This window comes from Tenrec ecaudatus, chromosome 10 (assembly GCF_050624435.1).
Source record: "Tenrec ecaudatus isolate mTenEca1 chromosome 10, mTenEca1.hap1, whole genome shotgun sequence".
Classification (NCBI taxonomy): Eukaryota; Metazoa; Chordata; class Mammalia; order Afrosoricida; family Tenrecidae; genus Tenrec; species Tenrec ecaudatus.
This window is the reverse complement of record NC_134539.1, coordinates 80,085,159-80,106,737: the sequence shown is the minus strand read 5'-3', so window position 1 is coordinate 80,106,737 and position 21,579 is coordinate 80,085,159. Positions and strand designations below refer to the sequence as shown.

The 21,579-nt window shown below is 47.3% G+C and overlaps 1 protein-coding gene across 2 annotated transcripts in view; it reads left to right on the top strand.

Annotated features, from left to right (window-relative positions):
• RALGPS1 (Ral GEF with PH domain and SH3 binding motif 1) overlaps nt 1–21,579 on the top strand; it is a 362,265-nt gene that overhangs the window by 141,397 nt on the left and 199,289 nt on the right. For both annotated transcript variants that reach the window (XM_075560767.1, XM_075560766.1), the window contains exons 5-7: nt 1,245–1,328; nt 9,622–9,711; nt 13,358–13,450. In XM_075560767.1, the coding sequence (XP_075416882.1) occupies nt 1,245–1,328; nt 9,622–9,711; nt 13,358–13,450 (267 nt within the window). The remainder of the gene's footprint in view (nt 1–1,244; nt 1,329–9,621; nt 9,712–13,357; nt 13,451–21,579) is intronic.

The window sequence follows — 21,579 nt, the reverse complement described above, 5'->3', positions numbered from 1 at the left end:
CTATACTCCAGTCCTCCCTTAAAACAAGAACACTTTGTTCTAATAGCCCAGCATTCTGTGATGCTCACCTTCCTGATACAATCGCTGAAGACAAAATCGGCGCATAAGCAAATGTGGTGAAGAAAGCTGATGGTGCCAGCTATCAAAAGATATAGTATCTGGGGGCTTAAGGGCTAAACAAGTGGCCATCTAGCTAGAAGCAACTGGAAGCCCACATGGAAGAAGCATACCAGCCTGTGTGATCCTGAGGTGTTGATGGGATCAGATATCAGTCATCAAAGACCCAGAACAAAAAATAATTATTGATTTGAATGATGGGGAGGGCAGAGTGGAGACCCAAAGCCCATCTGTAGGCAATTGGACATCCCCTCACAGAAGGGTCACTAGGAAGAGATGAGCCACTCAGGTTGTGGTATAGCACTGTTGAAACATACAACTTTCCTCTAGTTCTTGAATGTTTCCTCCCTCCCCTACCCGCTCCACCATCATGACCCCAATTTTATCTTACAAATCCAGCTAGACCAGAGCATGTACACTGGTACAGATAAGAGCTTGAAACAGGGAATTCAGGACAGATAAACCCCTCAGGACCAATAATGAGAGTAAGCAATACCAGGAGGGGAAGGAGAAGGTGGGTGCAGAAAGGTGGAACTGATCACAATGATCTACATATAACTCCCTCCCACAGGGATGAAGAACAGAAAAGAGGGTGAAGGGAGACAGTGGTCAGTGTAAGATATGAAAATAATAATACTTTATAAATTATTCAAGGGTTCGTGGGGGAAGGGAAAAATGAGGTGATACCAAAGGTTTAAGTAGAAAGAAAATGTTTTGAAAATGATGATGGCAACATATGTACAAATGTGCTTGACACAATGGATGGATATGAGGATTGTGATAAGAGCCCCCAATAAAATGGTTAAAAAAAACAAAAACCACGATGTCCTCTCAGGAAATTCACATGTTAAGAAAGGACTTCTAGTTTCCAGGAAGCTGTCAGAGAATGGCACTGGCAGGGTTAGCATCTTGTTACAAAATGCTGGGAAATGTTGTCAGGGTTAAGGGAGACAAGTGTTCCGCCTCTTGTTTTCACTCCGGGGACTCCAGGGTGCACCCTCACCCATAGAGTGAAGGCATGGCTAGCTAAAGCTGCAGCCCTTCTTGGCTTCTCTGTCCCTCTTTTCATGAGATGCCCCTGGTGTGGTTTGTAGCCAATTGGAATCACTGTTGAAATTGCTTCCTAGGAACTAGCCAGCTGTGGATGGAGCAAGAAGGAGAAACACAGTCTTGCCCCCAACGTTGTGGCCTTTACCCGGAGGTTTAACCAGGTAAGCAAGACCTTCTGCATGTGCCTGTCCAGACAGCAGTTTGTTCCTTGTGGACTGGCCGTCCCACCGGAATTCCATCTCATGCTTCTCCCTGAGCCAAAGGCCTCTTTCCACCCTTGTACCATCACAGTCGATGGCACAGAGCAGGTGGAACTGAACAAGCCTTTCTTGTGTTCAAATTACTTTCAGTAGTCATTGCCATTCTGCCTCATAACAATCCTATGTAGGATTTTCTACACTGGAAAAACAAATTTTCCCCCCAAGTCAACATCTTCCTACTGAATGTATAATTCATTGTCATTGGTTATGCTCTTTATATTGTACAACCAGTATTGATACCCTTTTCCAAGTTATTTTATCACCACTAACATAAAGTCAGTGCTCCCTACACAACCACCCTCCTCACCTTCTTGCAGGGTAACCTTGGCCAATTTTAAAATTCGCCTATCATACATTTCCATAGGTAAGACACGTTTAAAAAGAGTTGTAGATCCATCATCACAATCTGTTGTCAGCACTAACCCTTCCTGCATTCACTGTTTGCTCCCCAACTCCCCTCGCTGTCCCACTCCCTGTCTCTATGCATCCACTCCTTCTGTGCTTCATAAACTGAGAAACTAACAAAAAGAATTTTAAAAACAGAAGAAAATAATAGTAACAGTAATAATATTTTAATATTTAATATATTTTAAATTATTATTATTATAGTTTTAAAAAATTAAAGAGTAAGAAAGAAAAGCCCACCAGCAGTATTTTAAAAAGCCAGAGAAGAATTTTCTGTCATGGAACAAGCGAGAAATATTTGAGCCTAGAGAAAATTCAAGTTGGGTCAAGAGGGAGGTTAACTGACCAAGTATCCCATTATACCATGGTTTGATCCACCATAGTCAAGTTTACAATAATCTCTGTCTGATAGTAAAGCTTTTCAAGTCCCTGGCCTGTGGCTAGAGCAGGTCTGCCAGAGGCTTATTCTGACTGGATATTCTGCAGATGGGTTTGGGGATCCCACTGTCCTCCATAGTCCTCTGCTAATTGGGTGTTCACAATCTGAGCATTGATACTTTTTCCTTCATCGTCTTGGGATCACACAGGCTGGTGGGCTTCTTCGATGTGGACTTAGTTGACTCCTCACTTAGATGGCTGTTTTTTTTAATACAAGCCTTTGAAACCCCAGGCACGACTTACTCTGGAAATCTTGAAGGGACCAGACCACAGCACCTTTCTCCCGAGGCCTTGGACCTCTGACTAACCCCGCCCCACCAGGGCTCTTCTTCAGATCACTGTAACCACACGGCCATAGAGTCTATTCTGGCTCATACCCAAACCAAACGCACCGCCATTGATTGAGCCGATGCCAAGCCGTGGTGGCCCTCCAGAGCAGGAGAGAACTGCCCCTGTAGGTTTCTGAGACTGTCACTCTTCACAAGAGTAGAACGGCTCTTCTTTCTCCCACAGAGACTTCAACATTACCAGGGTTCCTGGTGGCTCTGTGTAGGGTCATCGAGCCTGTGCAAACCTTTGTAAGAGCAGTCTCATCTTTCACTTGCAGAGCCGCTATTGCTTTGAACCACTGACCTTGTGGGTAGCGATCCAGCATGTACCTGACAGCACCTCCAGGCATCCTTTCTGTCATTCTAGTGGTTTCTAATGAGACTAGGCCAAAATTTGAATGCCTTGCAATGCCCTGAAGGTCCTGCAAAATGGATCTGGCTTCTGCGCACCCCTCAGCCTCAGCTGTTGTCTCTCCCTCCCCATGTGGGCTTCAGCCATCCTGGCTGCTTTCCTTTCTTGCCCAACGCATTCCATCTCATAAGGTCCCCATAAGGGCTCTTCTTTCAGCCAGAACACTCTTCATCGCTGCTCAGCCCCCAGTGAGATCTCACCTAAGTAGCACATCCTTAGGGAGTCCTTCCCTGAATTCTTAGCCGATGTGAGGTCTCCTCATCATGTATGCCTTCAGAATACCTTTTGTGTTATACTTCATTATACCTCTTTTCTGGTTCTTTACTCATCTGTCTTTTAAATTTTTGTGAATTAGCTGGAAGTTTACATACCAGATCATTGTTTTTGCATTCACAACTTAAATAACTTATCAACCATCTTTAACACGCACCCACCTCCCCTGCCAGTCTGTGAAACTGATGAGGGCAGAAACTATGTTTACCTTATTCATTACTCCCTTGGCGAACATCAGACATATATGTATAGTAGACCCTAGGTAAATGAATTTGGAATGAATGAATGATGTGCTCTGGCTGAATTGAATTTATTTGAATTTCTGATGGCCTGGTTGCTGGGCTTACTCACACTACTACTACAGAGAGACTAGGACCAGCCAGAACTTTTACTTGAGGTATGAAGACCCACTTTAACACTTTTTGAAATGATGACTGGGGACTTGAACCAACCGAGTGGGGCAGGCTTCGGATTTCTCAGCCGGATTTGCCGAATGATCCTCTTCATTAGATAACACCCTAAACCAAAACCGTAAGCAGTGCTGCTGATAGTGTTCAGCTTCATTTTGTTTTCCTGATTTCACATGAGGACAGTAGCCTAGAAGTTGCACAGTGTGTATAACTGGACCTCTGAGTGATAGGGCCAAAGTTTTCCCTTGGGCCTTCCTTCCAGCTGGGCCTTCACTCAGAAATGCCTGGTTCATTGCATCACAATTGCTCAACCCTCTCTAGTCCTGGGCTACTACCCCATGTACAGTGCGAGCCTCACGGCTTCTCATTTGAGGATCCAGGTTAGAGTTTGCATTATTGTTGTTTCACTAGTGAGAGCGAATGGGAACGAAGCAAGGCCTGCTTGCTTCCTGGTCTTGAAAAGAGAAGTTCCGAAGCCTTTTGCTTCTTTTTTTTTTTCTTTTCTCTTAAGAATCTTTTCCTTTTCAACTAGACTTTGTCTTTAAAAAAACAAACAAACAAAAAAACCAACCCAGATGTGCATCATCTATTAAGGGACTCATAGTTTCTTTAACAAAACGGTTTGACTGGGAGCCAGCTCAGTGTCCACCTCTGACCAGCAGTGGAGCTCCTGGAGGAGGTGAGGATGAGGCCTCTGGTGTCATCTGCTTTGCAGGGCAAACGCCAGGTCAGTTTGGCACAGGGTGGCATAGCTTATTCTGTGAACAACTGCGTTGTGTCCAGCTCAGACCAAGTGGGCGAAAGAAGCCAGATGTGAAGGCGCATTTTCCCAAACAGAACGCCCTGGGAGATGGCCTTGCTTCCTGCTGTCTTGTCGGCTACTCCAGAGAGCAGCTTCTGGGCCCAGACGGTAACTCTGGTCTAGAAACTGGCCAGAGGCTAGGCCTGGTCAGCCAGGGGGCCGCTTTCTTTGAGATGGTCTCACCAGTGTCCTCTTCTGGTGGCTCTTTCATCTGTGGCTCCTCGTGAGACTCCAGCAGAGGAAAAGTAGGTCACATCACGTACCTCTGGAGCCTCGGCCTTATTATCTCTGAATGAGAATGAGAATAGTGTCCATCTTGCACGGTTGTCATGAAGGTGACCTGATATGATGATATGGAAAGTGCTTAGGGTGGTGTCTGGGGAAGAAAGGCTGAGTGTAAAGATAGGTTGATTGGAAGGGGTTTGCCAGGAGGGTTGAGGCTCTCTGTGACTAAACCTGAACCCTTGGGGGTTTGCTCCAGCCTCTATGGGGTCTGAAAATTCCTTGGGATTTATTCATGGAGTGGCTGAGCAGGAGAGGTCAGTCAAGTTCACTAAGGGCCTGCTGTGTGCCAGGCTCTGTCCACCCACACTCCCATAGGTGCTACTGAAGCAAACAGTACATTGATAAGAGATGCTCTTTGACTCCTCAGTGACTGCCCCTGACAGCAGTTTCAGTGTTGCTCATGGTTCAATGTATGTAGTTCTTTACGACTGGAATTCATTGCTGAATTCTAATTCAATTTTCACCTAACCCGATGAAGCTGGTACTCTAGTCCTATTGAGAAGAGAGGAAACGGGGAGCCTCTGAAAGGTGAGACAGCCGGCTGAGAGGCACATAGCTATGAGTTTCTTCTGCTGAGGGCCTTCCCCATTCTTCCTCAGCCCTGCTGCTGTGGGACCTGCTCATCCTCCAGGCCGCACAGGGCAAGAAGGCCACCTTAGCATTCCCCCAAGCAATTGTTCTTTCCTCGATGGGTAAAACCCTCTTTTATTTAAGAGTCACTTCTTCTGGTGACATTTTAAGATATATTCAGTAGACCTATACCAAATACATGCCAGACTGTGCTAGGGCCAGGAAGTCAACAGTAAATGAGACATGGTTGGCTTGGTGCCTCACTTGGGGTTGGGGGGTATGATGACGGATGGCAGACGACCAGCTGAGAGGCGTTCTGTTTGCCAGCTGAGGGCTATGGAATGGAAGGAAGGTGGATGAGCTGAGGAGATGGTTAGGAGGTCTAATGTCAGACCTTGCTCATCTTTTTGGGTGTGGAGGGAAATACCTAGGAGGAAACTAGTTTCTGGGTTTGGCCAGTGCCTTTTTTTTAAGACAATGACCATAAAAGGAAGAGCAGGATGGGGGATGGGAGGTGATTTGGTTTGGCCAAGTGGGCCATCCAAGTGGCCAGAGGCAGCAGGCAGTTGAATGTTTGGAATCTGAAGGTGGGCGAAAGGTCCTGCTTGGATATGCAAATATTGAGTAATCTGCATTTCAAGGTCACTGGAGTCCATGGGATCATCCAGGGAGAAACAAAAATTTCTCAAGTTGAAAAGCTTATCATTGCTCACGAGTTAAGGCAGGGTAGAGGAAAGAAGGCTGTTCAGGGGGCTGAGAAGGAGCAGCGTGGGACAGAGGGAGCACTAAGAAAGGGTGATGTCTTAAGAATTAGCATCATAAGAAAGAGGGACTGATGGGGGGAGCCCAAATCTCCAAACTCACTGCAAAGAAGACTCCTGGCAACCCTGTCGGACAGGGTGGAACTGCCTCTGTGGGCTCCCAAGACTGCAACTCTTCACAAGAGTGAACAGCTGCCTCCTGCTCCCTCAGAACGGGATGGTGGTTTAGGATTGCCGACCTTGTTGTTGGCAGCCTACTGCGCAACCACGACACCACCAGGGCCCCCCGAACACTCCAGAGGAGAGTCAAACAGTAGCACTGCAAAGAATCCTGTGGCTTAAGCATCATAGTGACCTCAAATAAAAGGAGCTGGGTTGTGACGTAAAATGGATGGAGCTCTAATAATAGGAGACATGAGAACACGGAGAACGCGATGTAAATGACTAAAAATAGTGATTCCAAAGGAGCAAAAGGAAAAGAAGGGGGGACTGGAAGGACCACAGACATCCATCTGCTCCCTTTGCTTTCAAGAGGGAAGGGCCCTGCGAATATTTAGATTTTGAAAAGAAGTTAGACCAGCAGAGCCTAATGGTTCCAGAGGAGGGAGAAGCACTACTGCTATCACATAGAAGGTGGCAGAGGGGGGGACCTGGGACCCTTGCATTGTAAGAACTGGGCTGAGGGGTGGCCTGCATGGCCTTGTATCTTATAAGACATCAGAGTGGGGAAGCTAGCGGAGGAGGAGGGACCTCAGCGCCACCAAGAAGGTAGAGTTGGGGACAGAGCTGTTCTTTGGACCCAGGGCCCTTGCATTGAGAACCTCTTAGAATCAGAGGAAGATTGATGCCAAGGCACATGAGATCTCCAAGTGGCTCTGGGCTCCTTTGAAAGGAGAGGTGGACCTCCTGGGAGCCAACAGATGAGAATGCTTCCTAGAGCTAATACCCTGAATTTGAACTCCTAGCCCCCTAAACTGTGAATGAAGCAAGTTCTGTTTTTTGAAGCTAACCACTTAGGGTATTTCTGTTAGAGCAGCACTATATAACTGAAACACAACCCCACAATGAAGTTGGCAGCTGGTAAAAAAAATGTGTTGTAGAAAATACATTGATTCATTTCTAATAATTCTTGTGCTGTATGATTAATATATGCCAATTTTATTGAAAAAGACAAATCCATGTTCTACATATGAAAAATACTGGGACATGCATCACAGTAGGTATTGCAATGGCCCATGTGTGAAATTGAAATTGTAAGTGACTTTCGTGTTTTGTGCTTTTCTTGTTTTCTGTCTATTAAATTCTATTGAATGTTTTTGTTAGCAAAAATAATTTAAAATATTTACAACTATAGTGATACTGTCTCTTAGCTGTCCCTCCTCTCCATTTCCTTCAACACTACCTTGGCCCAGACTTCAGATTCCCTCATTTGGACCATGCATCATCAGCCTCTTCATGAGTATCAATGCCCCAAAGGCACCAGGATCTTCTTTTACTCAAGGACCAAACCTGGCACTCTCTCCACTCAGAAGCCTCTGGTTCTCACCTTGTTGCTACAGTTGTGCTCCCCACCACCCTGCACACCTTGGAAGCTTCCTCCTCCCTTGCTGCCCTTGCTCCACGCAGACCTGAGATACCAGTCCTTGTTGGCCTCCTCAGCCCTGTCAAGTCGGCATCCGCAACCACACTTCAAGCTCATCTTTACCTGTTTAAAGTCTACCCATGGGTCGCTATGAGTCGGAATCCGCTCTGTGCAACTCACAACAAACATCTCTCCGGGCCTGACTCTTCCAGGAAGCCGTGCGCTATTGTCCTTGTGTGCTTTTGGGTCAGTTCCAATTCATAGCCAGTTGACTTGGTTTTTTTGTTTTTGTTTTCCCCCCCCACAGAGCAGCTGGTGGGTTCCAACCACAGACCCTTTGGTCACAAGCCGAGGGCTGAACCACTATACCACTGGGTCTCTTTCTCTTCCATCAGTAGTTCCTCTACAGTCCAGCTCAGTTGGTTTGAACTTCTCCGGGAGTTATAATCTCTAGCTGACTTTCAGTACAATGATTGTTGGAGAATTCTGCCTCCTGCAGCCACCTCCCAGACAAAGAAGAAGAGGGTCGGCCTCACAATGCCTGGGCCCCTCACAGTCAGGGCTTCCTGAGAAGGTGGTAAACTGACGTGAGTGCCTCTGCACACCGTGGGCTGGGGCTCCAGAGTCCGCCCTGCCACATTCCAGAATCATGCCAGGACTCCTCAGTGTGATTTTCTGTGTAAACGACTGTACTTGGGCTGTCCCAAAAAACGTACATGTATTAAAATGTAAGGTTTATGGGCATATCAGTCGGTATCCAGAAAAGCTTCCTTCTATAACTGATTAGTAAACACTTGAACCTGAACTTAATTTTAGGTAATTCCTTGGAAATTATGATTCTGTGGAAACCCAGGCATGTCCTGGAGGCCACCATGGATAATTTATGCCGATAAACCATTTCTATGACATTGCAAGCAAAAATTCAGATTCTCAGTTTCTTTTTCCTCACTGAAAAGCGACTGTGTTTTGTTAATGCTATATTGAAGCTGGGAGCTTGCTTTGTTAACTCTGGAGTATTCCTTTTTTTCTTTGAACTCCTATCTTTCTTCCTTTGTAAAATGCAGGGGGTTTTAGATGCTTTGTCTTCTTTCTTCCCACTCCACCCCTCTCCAGTAACTTTGCCCAACTCCCCACCCTTCTTTGCAGTCCTGTCATCTGTGTTTCACACAGAACACAGTGGAGCATAAACAGGAAAAGCTAAACACTTCCCAGCATTTATTGGCACGAGGCCCCTCCTGTGTCTCACTGAGATGCCCTGTGAGTCAACACTTCTTGGCTAGATGACGTCCTTGTTTCCACCAAAACACCCAAAGATTCAGGGATACTGATTTATGTGAGAGTTAAATGCAAACGATAGACTGAGCCAAAAGTGCCAGTATATCCACTGGGCACAAGCCGTCACCAGAAAACGCGCCCTGTGGCTCACATTTCTGTATTGAGCTCTGACGGAGGTTTTTGCATTATCTCACTCCTGGGTGAACATTTCCTGGAGCATTCTCTGTGTTACAGTTGTGCCCATATTGGTGAATCCTTCTCATTTTGAGCCTGACTGGGGATTTGGCTCTCATGGGTTATGTTGTCTGGTCATTTGTCCATCTGCCCGTCCACCTTTCCATTCATTCATGACCTTCCTGCTACTGGGGCCCATCTAGGCCAGAGCCCTGCCTGACTCATCTCAGAATCCCCTGCGACCTCTGTATAGCAGGGGCAGGGGTAGGTAGGAGGGGAGTGAGAATAAGGGAACCTTTTTTGTGTGGGGGAGGGGGGAGGGGGCTCGAAAAGCTCCCCCCACCTTCATGCAATAATAGGCTGTGCTCTCCCCACTTTCCAACCTCTTTGAAATCCCCTATTAGTAGGGAGCGCGGGTACATAGGTGGTTGGCATTTAACCATTGGTCTGGTGTGTGTCTGTGTATTTGGCTCCACAGGTCAGTTTTTGGGTTGTACGAGAAATCCTAACAGCACAGACGTTAAAAATAAGGGCAGAAATCCTGAGCCATTTTGTGAAAATAGCCAAGGTAAGTGGTTTTATGTTGTTTTTATCTCATTTCTCTCCCATTAACCCCTCCTGAACATACGGTTTTGTTTTGTTTTTTCCCATGGGGATGGCGGGGTGGGTGGGAAGGTCTCAAAAATATGTTTCCTCAGCACTTTGGGCATCCTCAGCTACTTTACTCTGTACCTAAGGCTGGATTCCAGGGAGACCTGACTTCCTGGAAGGACCAGCTGTGAGAGCAACCTGGATTTCCAGCCAAACCCACTGGGCATTGGCAGCATGCTCCTCTACCCCCTCATTTAGATGGCCGGCCACTCTCATTACCTGGGCTTTCACAGAGTCTCCCATGCAGCTTCCCCTTGAATTCTCCCATCCTGTCCTTCAGATTTAACCAGTACTGGGGAGCCCTGGTGGTGTAATGGGTAGGCATTGGGTTGTGATTCAAAAGGTCTGCAGTTCAAAATCAACATCTGCTCCTTGGGGAGAAAGACAGGGCTTTCTACTCCCATAAAGAGCTACAGTTTCAGAAACCCACAGGGGTAGTTCCACCCTGTCTTAGAGTGTCTTTGTGAGTCGGCATCGACTCAGTGGCATTGAATGAGTGAAGGACTTTAGTTCACATCAAAAATTGTAATAACAAAACCGCCTGCACAATCTTACCACCAATCATCAGAACCCAGCCCCATCCCATGCCAAGAGTAAGGACTGAGCCAGATGATCCTGTTGCCCATCTCCAGCTTCCTTTGCCCTGGCCTCACAGGTTCTGTCCCTGCCAGTGGTTGGACATCAAGCTCACATCTGCACCCAACCTTTTTCCTCCACTTCCCTTTTCCCTGCAGGCCCAGGCTGTACTTTCCCTTGGGACCTGCCTTGGCCACTCTCATCGCTTCCATGCCCTAGTCAGCGCCCCCTCTTACACTGTTCTCCCCCACTGGGCGGCCTGCCTCTGCAGCGGCTCCATCATTCTGTTTCTCCACTCCTTGCTTTGTGTGTGCATGTGCTCTCTTGCCAACATTAATGGAGGATGTGCATGAGCTAGGCACTCTATCAGTTGCTTTACTGACATCAGGCCCAGTGCTCACAGTGCACCTTGGTGTGTGCACTATCAGCCCATTTTGAGGGGAGGACGTCAAGGCTTAGAGAGGCGCCGTCTCCATGCCCAGGACCCCATACTCAGTCGGTGGCAGAACAGAAATTGGAGCCCAGGTCTCTGTGCCTGCTGGGAAGGTGAATTGTATTAATATGGAAGTACTTCAGGAGCAATTGTCACCTTTAGCACCTGTGCATTCTCCAGATAACGTCCTGTGCATTTTCCTGAAGTACTTGATGCGGGGCTAGACAACACGAGACTTTTTGTTGGCAATCCTCTCTGTGCTCAGCCGGGAGAAAAGTGGAATGTGAGTCCACTTGGGGCTTTCAGTTTGGAAATGTGTTTATGTTATGGTCCCACCTAAGAAATCTCAAAAGGACCCCTCCTTAGTTTCTGCCATTCTTTCTCATGGCGGATCATCGGTTGGCATTGTGCCCTGATGTGTCCTCTCCTGTGCCTGGTTTTTCCCAGCTACAAAATGAAAGGAGTGGATTAGGTAATCTCCCAGCAGACTTTTTTAGAAGTATGGCAATTTAAATAGCAGAATGAAATTCTGTTTACTCAGAGAATCTATTCTTACATGGGGAACCATTAGAATGTTACAAGATAATAGGAAACAAAAGTATTAATCTGTGTGGTAAAGGAGACATTTCTTTTTTGTTGTTTTGAGGAGAATACACACCATGTTTTATTGGGAGAAGGGTATTTGTAGGGACACGTAAAAGACAAAGAATTCACAGAGGAGAGGGAGGGAGACCTTGGGGACAGGGGATGCCGAATGAGTCCTGTGCACCAACCACAGCTCAGGAAGGGCGAGAGAGCAGCTAGGACCCAGAGAGACTGGGGTCAGAAAGGACAGAGGCCCTGAAAGGAGACATTTCTGAGTAGGAACAAAACTATGAGGACCAGGCTTTTCATTCATGTGTTCATTTTATTCTCTTTCTCGCTCTCACTGCCACCGAGCCGATGCTGACTCAGAGCGACCCTATAGGACAGGGTAGAACTGCCCCTATGAGTTCCTGAGACTCTTAACTCTGTATGGGAGTAGAAAGCCCCTTCTTTCTCTCAGGGAGTGGCATGGTTTTGAACTGCATACCTTGTGGTTAGCAGCCCAACTTGTGACCACTATACCTCCAGCGATTCACTTTCCTGGGTCCTATTATGTGCTGAAAGAAGCGCTGGTAGCATCCTGGCTGAAGAACTCAACTGCTACTGAAAGGCTGTCCGTGTGCAACCCCCAGGGCTGCAAGGAGAAAGATGTGACACTTTGCAGCTGTGCTGTTTACTGTCTTGGAATCATTCAGGGTCAGGTCTATCTGCCCTGTAGGGTTGCTGTCAGTCAGAAACACCACTCTAGGGCAGTGGATTTGGTGTGGGTTTATTATGTGCTGGGCATGTGGCTAGGTAGTGGTATGATGATAGATGAAATCTCATCCCTGGTCTCAGGGAAGACATAGTCCAGGATGAGAGAGGCCAGGAAAACCAAATGCACTCCCCTGTGCTGTGGATGTGCACACACTGCTGTGGGAACACAGAAGAGGGGCCCCTAGCCTCCCTAACTTGAGGGAAGGGCTGATGAGAGGAAATGGCATCTGAACTTGGAAGTACCCCAGACAGACAAGTGATGGAAGGGAGGGAAAGCGTCTTCCAGACAGAATAGTGAGACTCGCGTCATTCTGAGCACCTACTCTGCTGCCGGAGCCTGGGCTTGGCAATTTTCACGCACCATCTCCTAGAGGGCAGGTGCCCTGAGTCCCTCCACCGGTGCAACCAGAAGGACGCCAAGGCTCAGAAGTAATATTAAGTGACTTGCCAAAGGACACACAGGTCGTGGGAACTGGGATTGGAGTGGAGATCCCTCTGTTAATTAGGGCCTGCTTGCGAACCCAGACTTCACTGACTCTGAAGAATGAGCCAAGGATCCCAGGCCTGCGAGCAAGCTTCCCTCGGCGTAAAATCAAGAGCAGAGCCATTGCATTTTTTTGCACTTACTCTCGACTGTGTCTCGTTCTGTTGCCCTCCATGGTGAGGAGCTTGTCTGAGACAGAATTGAATCCAAATGTGCTCACTCACTTGGGGTCTCAAGTGATTGAGAAGCCCAAGCATTGTCTTCCCAGAGGAGAGGGATTATGCAGATTGAGAACAGCTTTCCTCAGCCTCTCTCATTCCTGGTGCAAAGGTAACCACAGAAAACCCACGTTGATATTTTTGGCATGGCCAGGGTTTTAGCTTACAAAAGCCTGCTGGCACGCATGGTGTTCAGATGCATCTACAGAAAGAACAAAAAGCACATCACCAAGCATCATCCCGAGTCACATTTCTGCCCAGCAACCTGACCAGTCAGCTTATGAAATTGTGCAAATGTTTTAGATGCAGATGCACGTTTGGACAATTTGAGAGGGAAAATGAGCATATGGTTTCTATGAACTTCCTAGAACTATATTTTCTACACGAGGTATTTTTAAGTGTAGTTGAATGTCATAAATATGACAACATTTGGTAACACTTGGGCATGTTTTTGTTCTGTTGTTTATGGCAGCAAAATAATCTATCCCATGTCTCCCCCCCCCCCCCACAGAAACTTCTCGAACTCAACAACCTTCATTCTCTCATGTCTGTGGTGTCCGCATTACAAAGTGCACCCATCTTCAGGCTGACGAAAACCTGGGCTGTAAGTTAATCTCCCTACATCTGTTTCTTTGAGTTGGGGCTGCCGTTTCATTGGTGGAGTTGTTCTTTTCCTCGGGTCCCAGAGGACTTGCTGTGACTCCCTGTCCTTTGTCAACGACAGAATGCTCCCTGCACCCATCCTTTCTCCCACAGTGACTTCAGCCATTTCAGGGGACGTTGCCATAGCTGGGCTGGACAGCACTCTGGGACGGAGGTTTCTGGGTGCTTAATGATGTGCATGACAGCTGGGCCAGCGGCATGACATCTGCCCTCTCTCCTGCTCTGGAAGGCTCCAGATGGCTCTCGGGAAGGCCTCTAGGCCAGCGATTCTCAGCTGCTGTAGGTCGCTGGCCATTGAGCCGAGAGTTCCTCTGGAGAGACCTATGACTGTCATGTGGAGAAGAGAGTTGTTGTTTTTTTCCCTCTTCCCTTTCCTGAAGGCCATGGATAATTTCAGCTGAGAGGTGGAGTCTGATAGTTATATAATTGAGTCTGTAGGAAAGTTTTTCTCCTGTAAAAATATTTTAAAAATAACTCAGCCCTTTTTATTCTCCTTAGATTGGCATAGTGCCTGACACGGGGGAAGTAATTGCTATTTCCATAGCTCATTAGCATTCACCTCCTGGCCCAGGGTCTCACACAGCCACATAGCCCAAGCCTTTCAAGACCTGTTTATGTCCCACAGAACTGAAGGAAACTGTATGGAATTGTCAGATGTGCTTCTGCAACTCATTTCCGAACTTTTTTTCCCCTGCCAGTCAGTGGGGCTGGGCCCTGTTTCATACTTGGCTAGTGCAGAAGCCTTTAAAATACTTAAGGATTATGTTGTAGGTGATCAGAAATGAGCCTTGTATCTTTAAAATGCAATTTTCCATAGTCTCGTCTTAGCAAAGTAAAGCGGAAAGTGTTCGTCTGGAGTCAGAAAACGAAGGTTGCCTTTAGATAGTGGCAACACTCGCTTTCCCATATCTACCAGAGAAGCTGGCCCAGATGGTTGGTTTCCATAAGTGCTTTGTGGCGCCTCAGGGTTGCTTGGAGCTACTTTGGAGAGGACAGAGGTGCTAAGCCGACCGTTTGGGCAGTGCTTTCTCCAGAGCAGCACGGATTAAACCGGTTTTGTGAACTGGGCGTCTGGGTGAATTTCTGTTAAGCAGTGGCTTTGATAGACAGGAGAACAACTAGGAATAAAAATCAACAACGAGGAGGATATAGAGATCCTGGGGGCTCTGGCACAACAGCTGAGAGGAAGTACTAAGAGGCAGAAGTAGGGAGAGCATGATGGTGGGGCAGAAGGAAGGTAAAAGGCTCTAAGAAGCAAAGCTATGGATAGAGGAATGTCCATATGCAAATACATTAATCCATAAAAATAGAGGTATTGGCCTATATACATATATTTATACAGCAATACACTGAGATAGTGGATGACGGACTTCAGGCCTCTGCTCATACCCTCCCTCAATACAAGAACACTTTGTTCTAACAAATTGGCAATCTGAGATGCTCACCCTCCCAGCACAATCACTGAAGACAAAATGGGTGAATAAGGCAAATGTATTGAAGAAGGCAGATGGTGCCCGGCTATTAAAATATATAGCATCTGGGGTCTTAAAGGCTCGAAGTTAAACAAGCGGCCATCTAGCAGAGAAACAGCAAGACCACATGGAAGAAACACACCAGCCTGTGCGATCATGAGATGTCATCGGGGATCAGGTAACAGGAATCAGAAGACCCTTAACAAACAAACAAACGAACAAAACCATATGGTTGAGAATGAGGGGGGGTTGGAGCAGGAACCCAAAGCCCATATGTAGACAATGGAACATCCCCCACAGAGGAGTCACAGGGAAGGGATGAGTCAACCAGGGTGCAGTGAAGCACCGATGAAACACCCAATATTCCTCTGGTTCCTTGAGGCTTCCTCAGCCACCACCACCATGACCCCAGTGATGCTTCTCTAGACCGGAGCATGTGCACAGGTGTAGATAGGAGATAAGATAAAACCCAGGAGCAGGAATGGGAAGAGTGATACCAGATTAGAAGGGAGGGCAGGGCGAGGAAGAGGGAACCGATCATAATGATCAACACACACCCACACACCTCCACCCTCTAGGGGGAAGAACAACGGAAATCATGGGGGAAGGGAGACAGCGGTTGATGTGAGAGATGAAAATAATAATAATTTATAATCTATCAGGGGTCACGAGGGAGGGGAAAAAAGAGGAACTGATACCAAGGGCTCAATAGAAAGTAATTGTTTAGAAAAGAATGACAGCAGCATATGTATGAATATATGCCTGATATAATTGATATATGGATTGTAATAAGAATCGTCAGAGCCCTCAATAAAATGATCGCCCCCCCCAAAAAAAAAAAACCAAACAAACAAACAGTGGCTTTGAAGGTCAAAAGCAAGTTTGGAAGCCACTGGTCTCTGCCGTTGTTGCCAGCTCTGTGATTCTCTGTGAGCCGTGAGGTTTATTTCAAAGGTTGCTTGGAAATTCTTTATCAAATGGATTTTCCATCTTTGAAACTGTTATTTTTTCTTGGATTGCTGAGAACTGTGCATGGATCCGGAAGGATGAATTTTGAATCTTCCATGATGCATAGACCTCACTGCTAGCAGTAGTTTAACTTTGAGGGATTCCCCCTGAGTAAATAGTAGTGAGTGAGCACAAGGAGCAGGGCTGTTGAAGGGATCTGTCCCATGACAGGCCAAGGTCCACTATGAAACTTTTGGTCATTCTCCCCCAAAGGAATACTGCACTGTGCTCCAGCCAATGGGGCGGTGTCAGGCCAGGACAGTGCCCTGGACTGCTTGGCTTGGTTTGACAGGACCCTGCTCCAGGGTGGCCAAGTCTTCCCTGTTGTCTTGGGTCTTTGTTACAGTGAAAACAACCCCCCCCCACCCCCCCACACACAGCTTCTCTAAGAGGTTAGTATGGAATACCTACTCAGGACTCCCTTGACCTCCTCACCTAACTCCCTGACTGTGTGGTCAGCTGGGTTTTTCTTTATAGATCAGATTAAATAAAAACACAGTAACACCTGTGACAACTGGACCATTCAGTCAACTCGTCAAAGAAGAAAAACTCATATATCTCCCACTAACATGAGAGATAGAAAAGTGGTAAGACTATATATACCCTGTCAAAGTCACAAAACTTGTGAGACCTGGAAAAATAGGTAGCCCATCGTGTTCTGGCTCTCGCCAGTGTTTCTGTAATATATCTACACGTATTAGTGGATTGAGGCAGGCATTGCTGTTACGCTGATTGGCACATAGGAAACAGATGCACAGAGAGGTGAAATGGTTTCTGCAGGTTCCACAGTGAAGTGGCAGGGCCTCAAGCAGTCTGGTTCCCAAGTCTATGCCATCGACCGCCACACCCAACTAACAGGAAATATACAAGGACACATCTAACCAGCCACCCGCTATTCCGCCAGGAGAGAAGTCCTGTCTACTTCAGTTTGCTCGCCTCTTCGAAGTGCTGTCATAGACTGACTGTCAGTATTTCCGTAGGCCTTTGAGCTCACTTGGCTGCACCTGGCTCCTAATCCTTGGAGTGCAGCAGAAGAGAACAGACATCAGGAGCACCCATCAGAAAAGGGCCAGAGAACTGCTGTCAGACCTTGAAGACTGCCCTGCAAAGTGCTGTCTGACCACTCACTCCGTGATTAGTGTATGCCACGGCTTCCCTCGGGATCGACTGCTTGCCGCCTTCACCACCTCAGTGGGCTGTCAGTGGTGGGAGCCGTGGAGGTTCTCGGGAGCCAACATTACGTGTCACCGAAGGAGAGTGCACTCAGGGCAACAGCACTTTTCTGTTTTTGTAATTTTCCCCCTGAGAAACTTCCCTATTTTCTTCTAAGGAGTGAGATTCAGGGCTGTTTCCCTGGCTACCGGCCACTTACGAGGGCACAAGGCAGATGGAGGCCGCATTCCAGGAAGTAGAGAGTGGCAGCTGCCCGACTGTTGTGTTAGGGAAAGAGGAGGGCTTGGCTTGCCCCTCGCTGCAGGGACCCCAGCGTACAGTCGCCGGTCAACTTATGCTGCAGACCAGACTCCCTGACCTATGAATTCTGGGAAAGCAGTTTGGCACAGAACATGGAGCAAATGGAGGGAGGCAGACTCACCATTTCTCCCCTTTATCTGCTTCACTCTCAGCCCCGGCGGGGGTGGGGGTGGGGTGGGGTATGTGTGTTGAGAAACCCCTTCATGTGTATTCCTGAAGCTCCCTCGCCACACCTGTCTGCCCCCACAGCTTCCACTGCATGTGTACTGTCATTGGTGTTGGCTGGTCTCCCATACCTTTGACTCTATTTCTTTTACGATGAGGTTCGATTTTTCTCTCTATCCCTGGTGTCCAGCCCACTATATGTTTGTTGTTTGAATTGTACATGCTTTTTTGTTGAATCACGCCCTCCTTTTGCCATTAAATTCCGGCAGTAAGATTAGCCATAGAATATAGCAACAAAAGAGCTGCCCCTCTCCTCTCATCCATCCCTTGAGCTGGGACTGCTAAGACTCATGGGACCCCGAGAGCACGGAGGAGCCACAGGCACTAGAGGTTCCAGCCATAACAGTCCCAAAGTGTAAAAACCTCAACTCTCACTGTCATCGAATCGATTCCCACTCATACTGACCCTATAGGACGGGGTAGAACTGCCCCTGTGGGTTTCCACAACTTTCGGGGAATAGCAAGCCTCGTCATCCAAAGTGTAATGCTCCTATAATCTTCACTTTTCGAGAAAAGGAAACTCAGGTTCCAAGACACCGAGAGACCCGTCTGAGATGAGAGGCATTGTGAAGCAGCCCTGCCATGCCCAAACCGCACAGTCCAGCTGCTTGCTGTGCACTGGGTGCCTTATTAATGGCAGGTATCTGATGATGGAAGTAGATTGGACACAGGGCAGAGAGAAATCGGCCCCTCCATGCTAAGGGAAGCACATCGATAGACTTGGCAGGTGGGGCACAGCTGGCTCTCTGATGGCTACCTTGAGTGTTCCATGAGAACCCGGATAGGTGAGAGATTTGAGCAGAAGAGGGTCACAGGTTTGAGAGGAGACCTGTCACTTGGTTGAACCATAAATGACCTCCAACAAGGACTATCATGAAGGGGGTGGTTAGCTAGCTGGTTGCTTGATCATTGGCTGTAGGCAGGGCAGCCTGCTGACCTCTGTGGCTGCTTACTGAGTGCCAGCACAAGGTTTGCATACCCGTCAAGTCGGTCCCGACTCAGAGCAACCCTTTGTACGGTTTCGGAGGCTGTCACTTTACAGGAGCAAGTAACTCTGGTGGGGTGACAATGGTGTGGGGAAAATCAAGCAGAGGTTTCAGGGAGAACCAAGAGGGGAAACAGAGGGCCTCGTTAGGGGAGAATCCAGGGGCAGGGTGATGTCAGCGAGGCCGGGGAAGGTCCCAGTGAACATGGAAATAGGCTGACATGGGATGCATTCTTCAGATAGCAGTTGACAGGTACTGTGGTGAGTGGGATGTTGGAGCTGGGTGAAAAGAAAGGAACTGGAGGATGATCCCTAAAGTTTTGGGCTTGGGGAGAGGGTGAAACCTTTCCTCTGATCAGAGTGATCCCAAGAGGAGACTGATTTATTCTTGGGTGACCTGAGGATATGAAATTCTTGGAGTTTGGATGAGTCATTCACTACCGAAATTACAGTCATGTGCTACACACTCCCTATACACGTGCACACACACACACACACACACACACTCAGACACACATGCTCTGCTTGCTCTGTGCACATTCCTATTCTGATTTGCCCTTTCCTGCTGAATTGATCCAAAGAGTTTGACTCATTTGCAGCAGCAGAGTGAAAACTGAAGTTCTTGGCAAGACTTGAAACATCACTAACAGTTATGGAGGCCTGAAAGGGGCTCCATGAACCCTTCTTAGATGCTGCTTGCAAGTGGGCTCTCTCTCACTCCCAGGCTTCTGAAGACAAAGGACCATTGACCTCTAGTTCAAGACTGACTTCTGCCACGAGAGAAATAAGGCTGCTCTTCAAATACTCTTCAGAAGGCTGGTGCACGGCATCTCCATCCCCTCTAAGGGGAGGCCTTATGGGTGAGAAGGTCGTGGTGAGGAGATGGACGACAGAGGAAACTTATATTTGCAGGCTCTAATTCCTCATTCCTCCAAGCCCACCCTGTCCCCGCGTGTGTGCACCCCGTCACTAGGTGTTCCTCAGCAGTCCTGCGTAGGATAACTTCTCAAAGGTCTCAGTAGTCAGTCCTGCTGACATCTTCACTCCATTCTGCCTTGACATGACCTCAACAATAGACATAGTCAACATCCCCTCTTGGAAAATCTTTCTTCCTTCAGCTTAAGTCTCTTCCTGTCTTCTGACAGCTAGTTGCTCTTTGGCACCTTTTGTATCCACTGGAGGGCTCTGACCTTGCTCTCTGCCTTCCCCAATCTGTTTTGCATCCCTAGGTGACATTGATTTAGAAAACTCCAACTCCAGTGATGACTGACCTTTCAACTCTAAGCCCAACCTCACTCTTGAGCCCTAGACTCATGTTCCAACCATAGAGCTCTCTACCTGGGTGTTCTTTTGATAGCTTACACTTGACATGTTTGCAACTAAGCTTTGTTTCCAGGGAAACATCAGTGAATGTTAGAAGAGTCTTTTGTTGTTGTTGTTGTCGTTGTTGTTGTTGTTGTTGTTAGAAGAGTCCTTGGCAGACTCCGATTTGAACTTTCGGTCCTAGGGCAGACTGAGCTGATGAGCCCTTCTCCTTCAATCTCTTACTCCAAATATGCACAGAAAGAAATGTTGGCTAAATTACAACCAAATTTAGAAAATCAGCAAACAAAGCTAGCTAGAAGCCAAGCACGAGAAGTCATCATGTTTTAGAAATAGAGAATGCACCCAATCAGAACCCCCAAACCCAAAGTTGATTTGCACTCAGAGCAACCGTATAGAAAAAACAGAATAGATCTACCCCAAAGGGACTTTAAGATTTTAATTTTTTACTGTTCTTATAATGAAGTGAGCGAGGCTTTACAGAACAGATAATCAGTTTTATATTCTATAATCTATACACAATATATATTTTGTGTCAACTCATTTGTTGCAATTCCCTCAATATGCCCTTATTTATCTCACTCTCAGCCTTGTTTCCCTTCCTCCTCCTCCTCTTGTCCTCTGAACTGAGATTGTTAGTCATAATGCAAACAGCTGCTGCGTCTTTTTCCGATAGAGCGGCTGGTGACTTCGAACCACCAAACGTTGGGTTATAGCCGAGCACTTTTAACTAACTACTGTATCACCAGGGCTCCTTAGAGTCAGAACTGAGCAGTTGAGAGAAATTACTGTATAAATGACCTTGCAGACGGGATAGCATTTTAATGCCTTCAGGAGGAAGAAGGGATAGGCTGTAGGCCTCATGCACTTGAAGAACTGGGGCTCAGGTAGCCATCTCAATCTCAGAGACATGAAACACTGCCCAGCCAGAACATGAACCCAGAAAATCTCTGTCTTAGTCTGGGGGAGTGTCTGGGAAACATAATGGGTAAAGCCTCATGCGAGAAATTGCCACCCCAACCCATGCCTCGTCTGAAAATGTGTGACCTGCATACCAGGCCAAAAAATGAGGGGCAGTATTCTATGGAGAATACATTCCACAGAGTTTGGGAGCAACGTGAGGATTAGAGAGTTTATAAAGGAAAATGTTAAGAAGACCCATGCCTGCCTGACACATGGTAAAGACTAAGGACTAGCAACTGCTGGCATGAGGGCGATCACCACCATCACCATCGGTACTCCTTGTTCACTCCCAAATAGGCTGTCATAGACTGCCATCCCCCAGAGCCGGGCCCTTTTATTTATGACCTGAACTGCCACCATTGTCTTCCAGCTGGTCTCTTTTCTTTTGGTCATACTTTGTCTCGTCCACCTTGACTGCTACTGGATTATCTCCCTAACAGATGACTGGTGTTTTCACTTACCTAGTTAGAGATCACCAGTTTTAGGGCTCTCTCCCTTTGCCGTGGTTGCTCAAGGTCTCTGTACCCACCAGTCCTTGAAAGTGAGGTGCTCTGACGCTACCATTTTTGGCTACTGCTTAAATTACGCTACCATTTGATCATTCCATCACTTTTAGGCTTG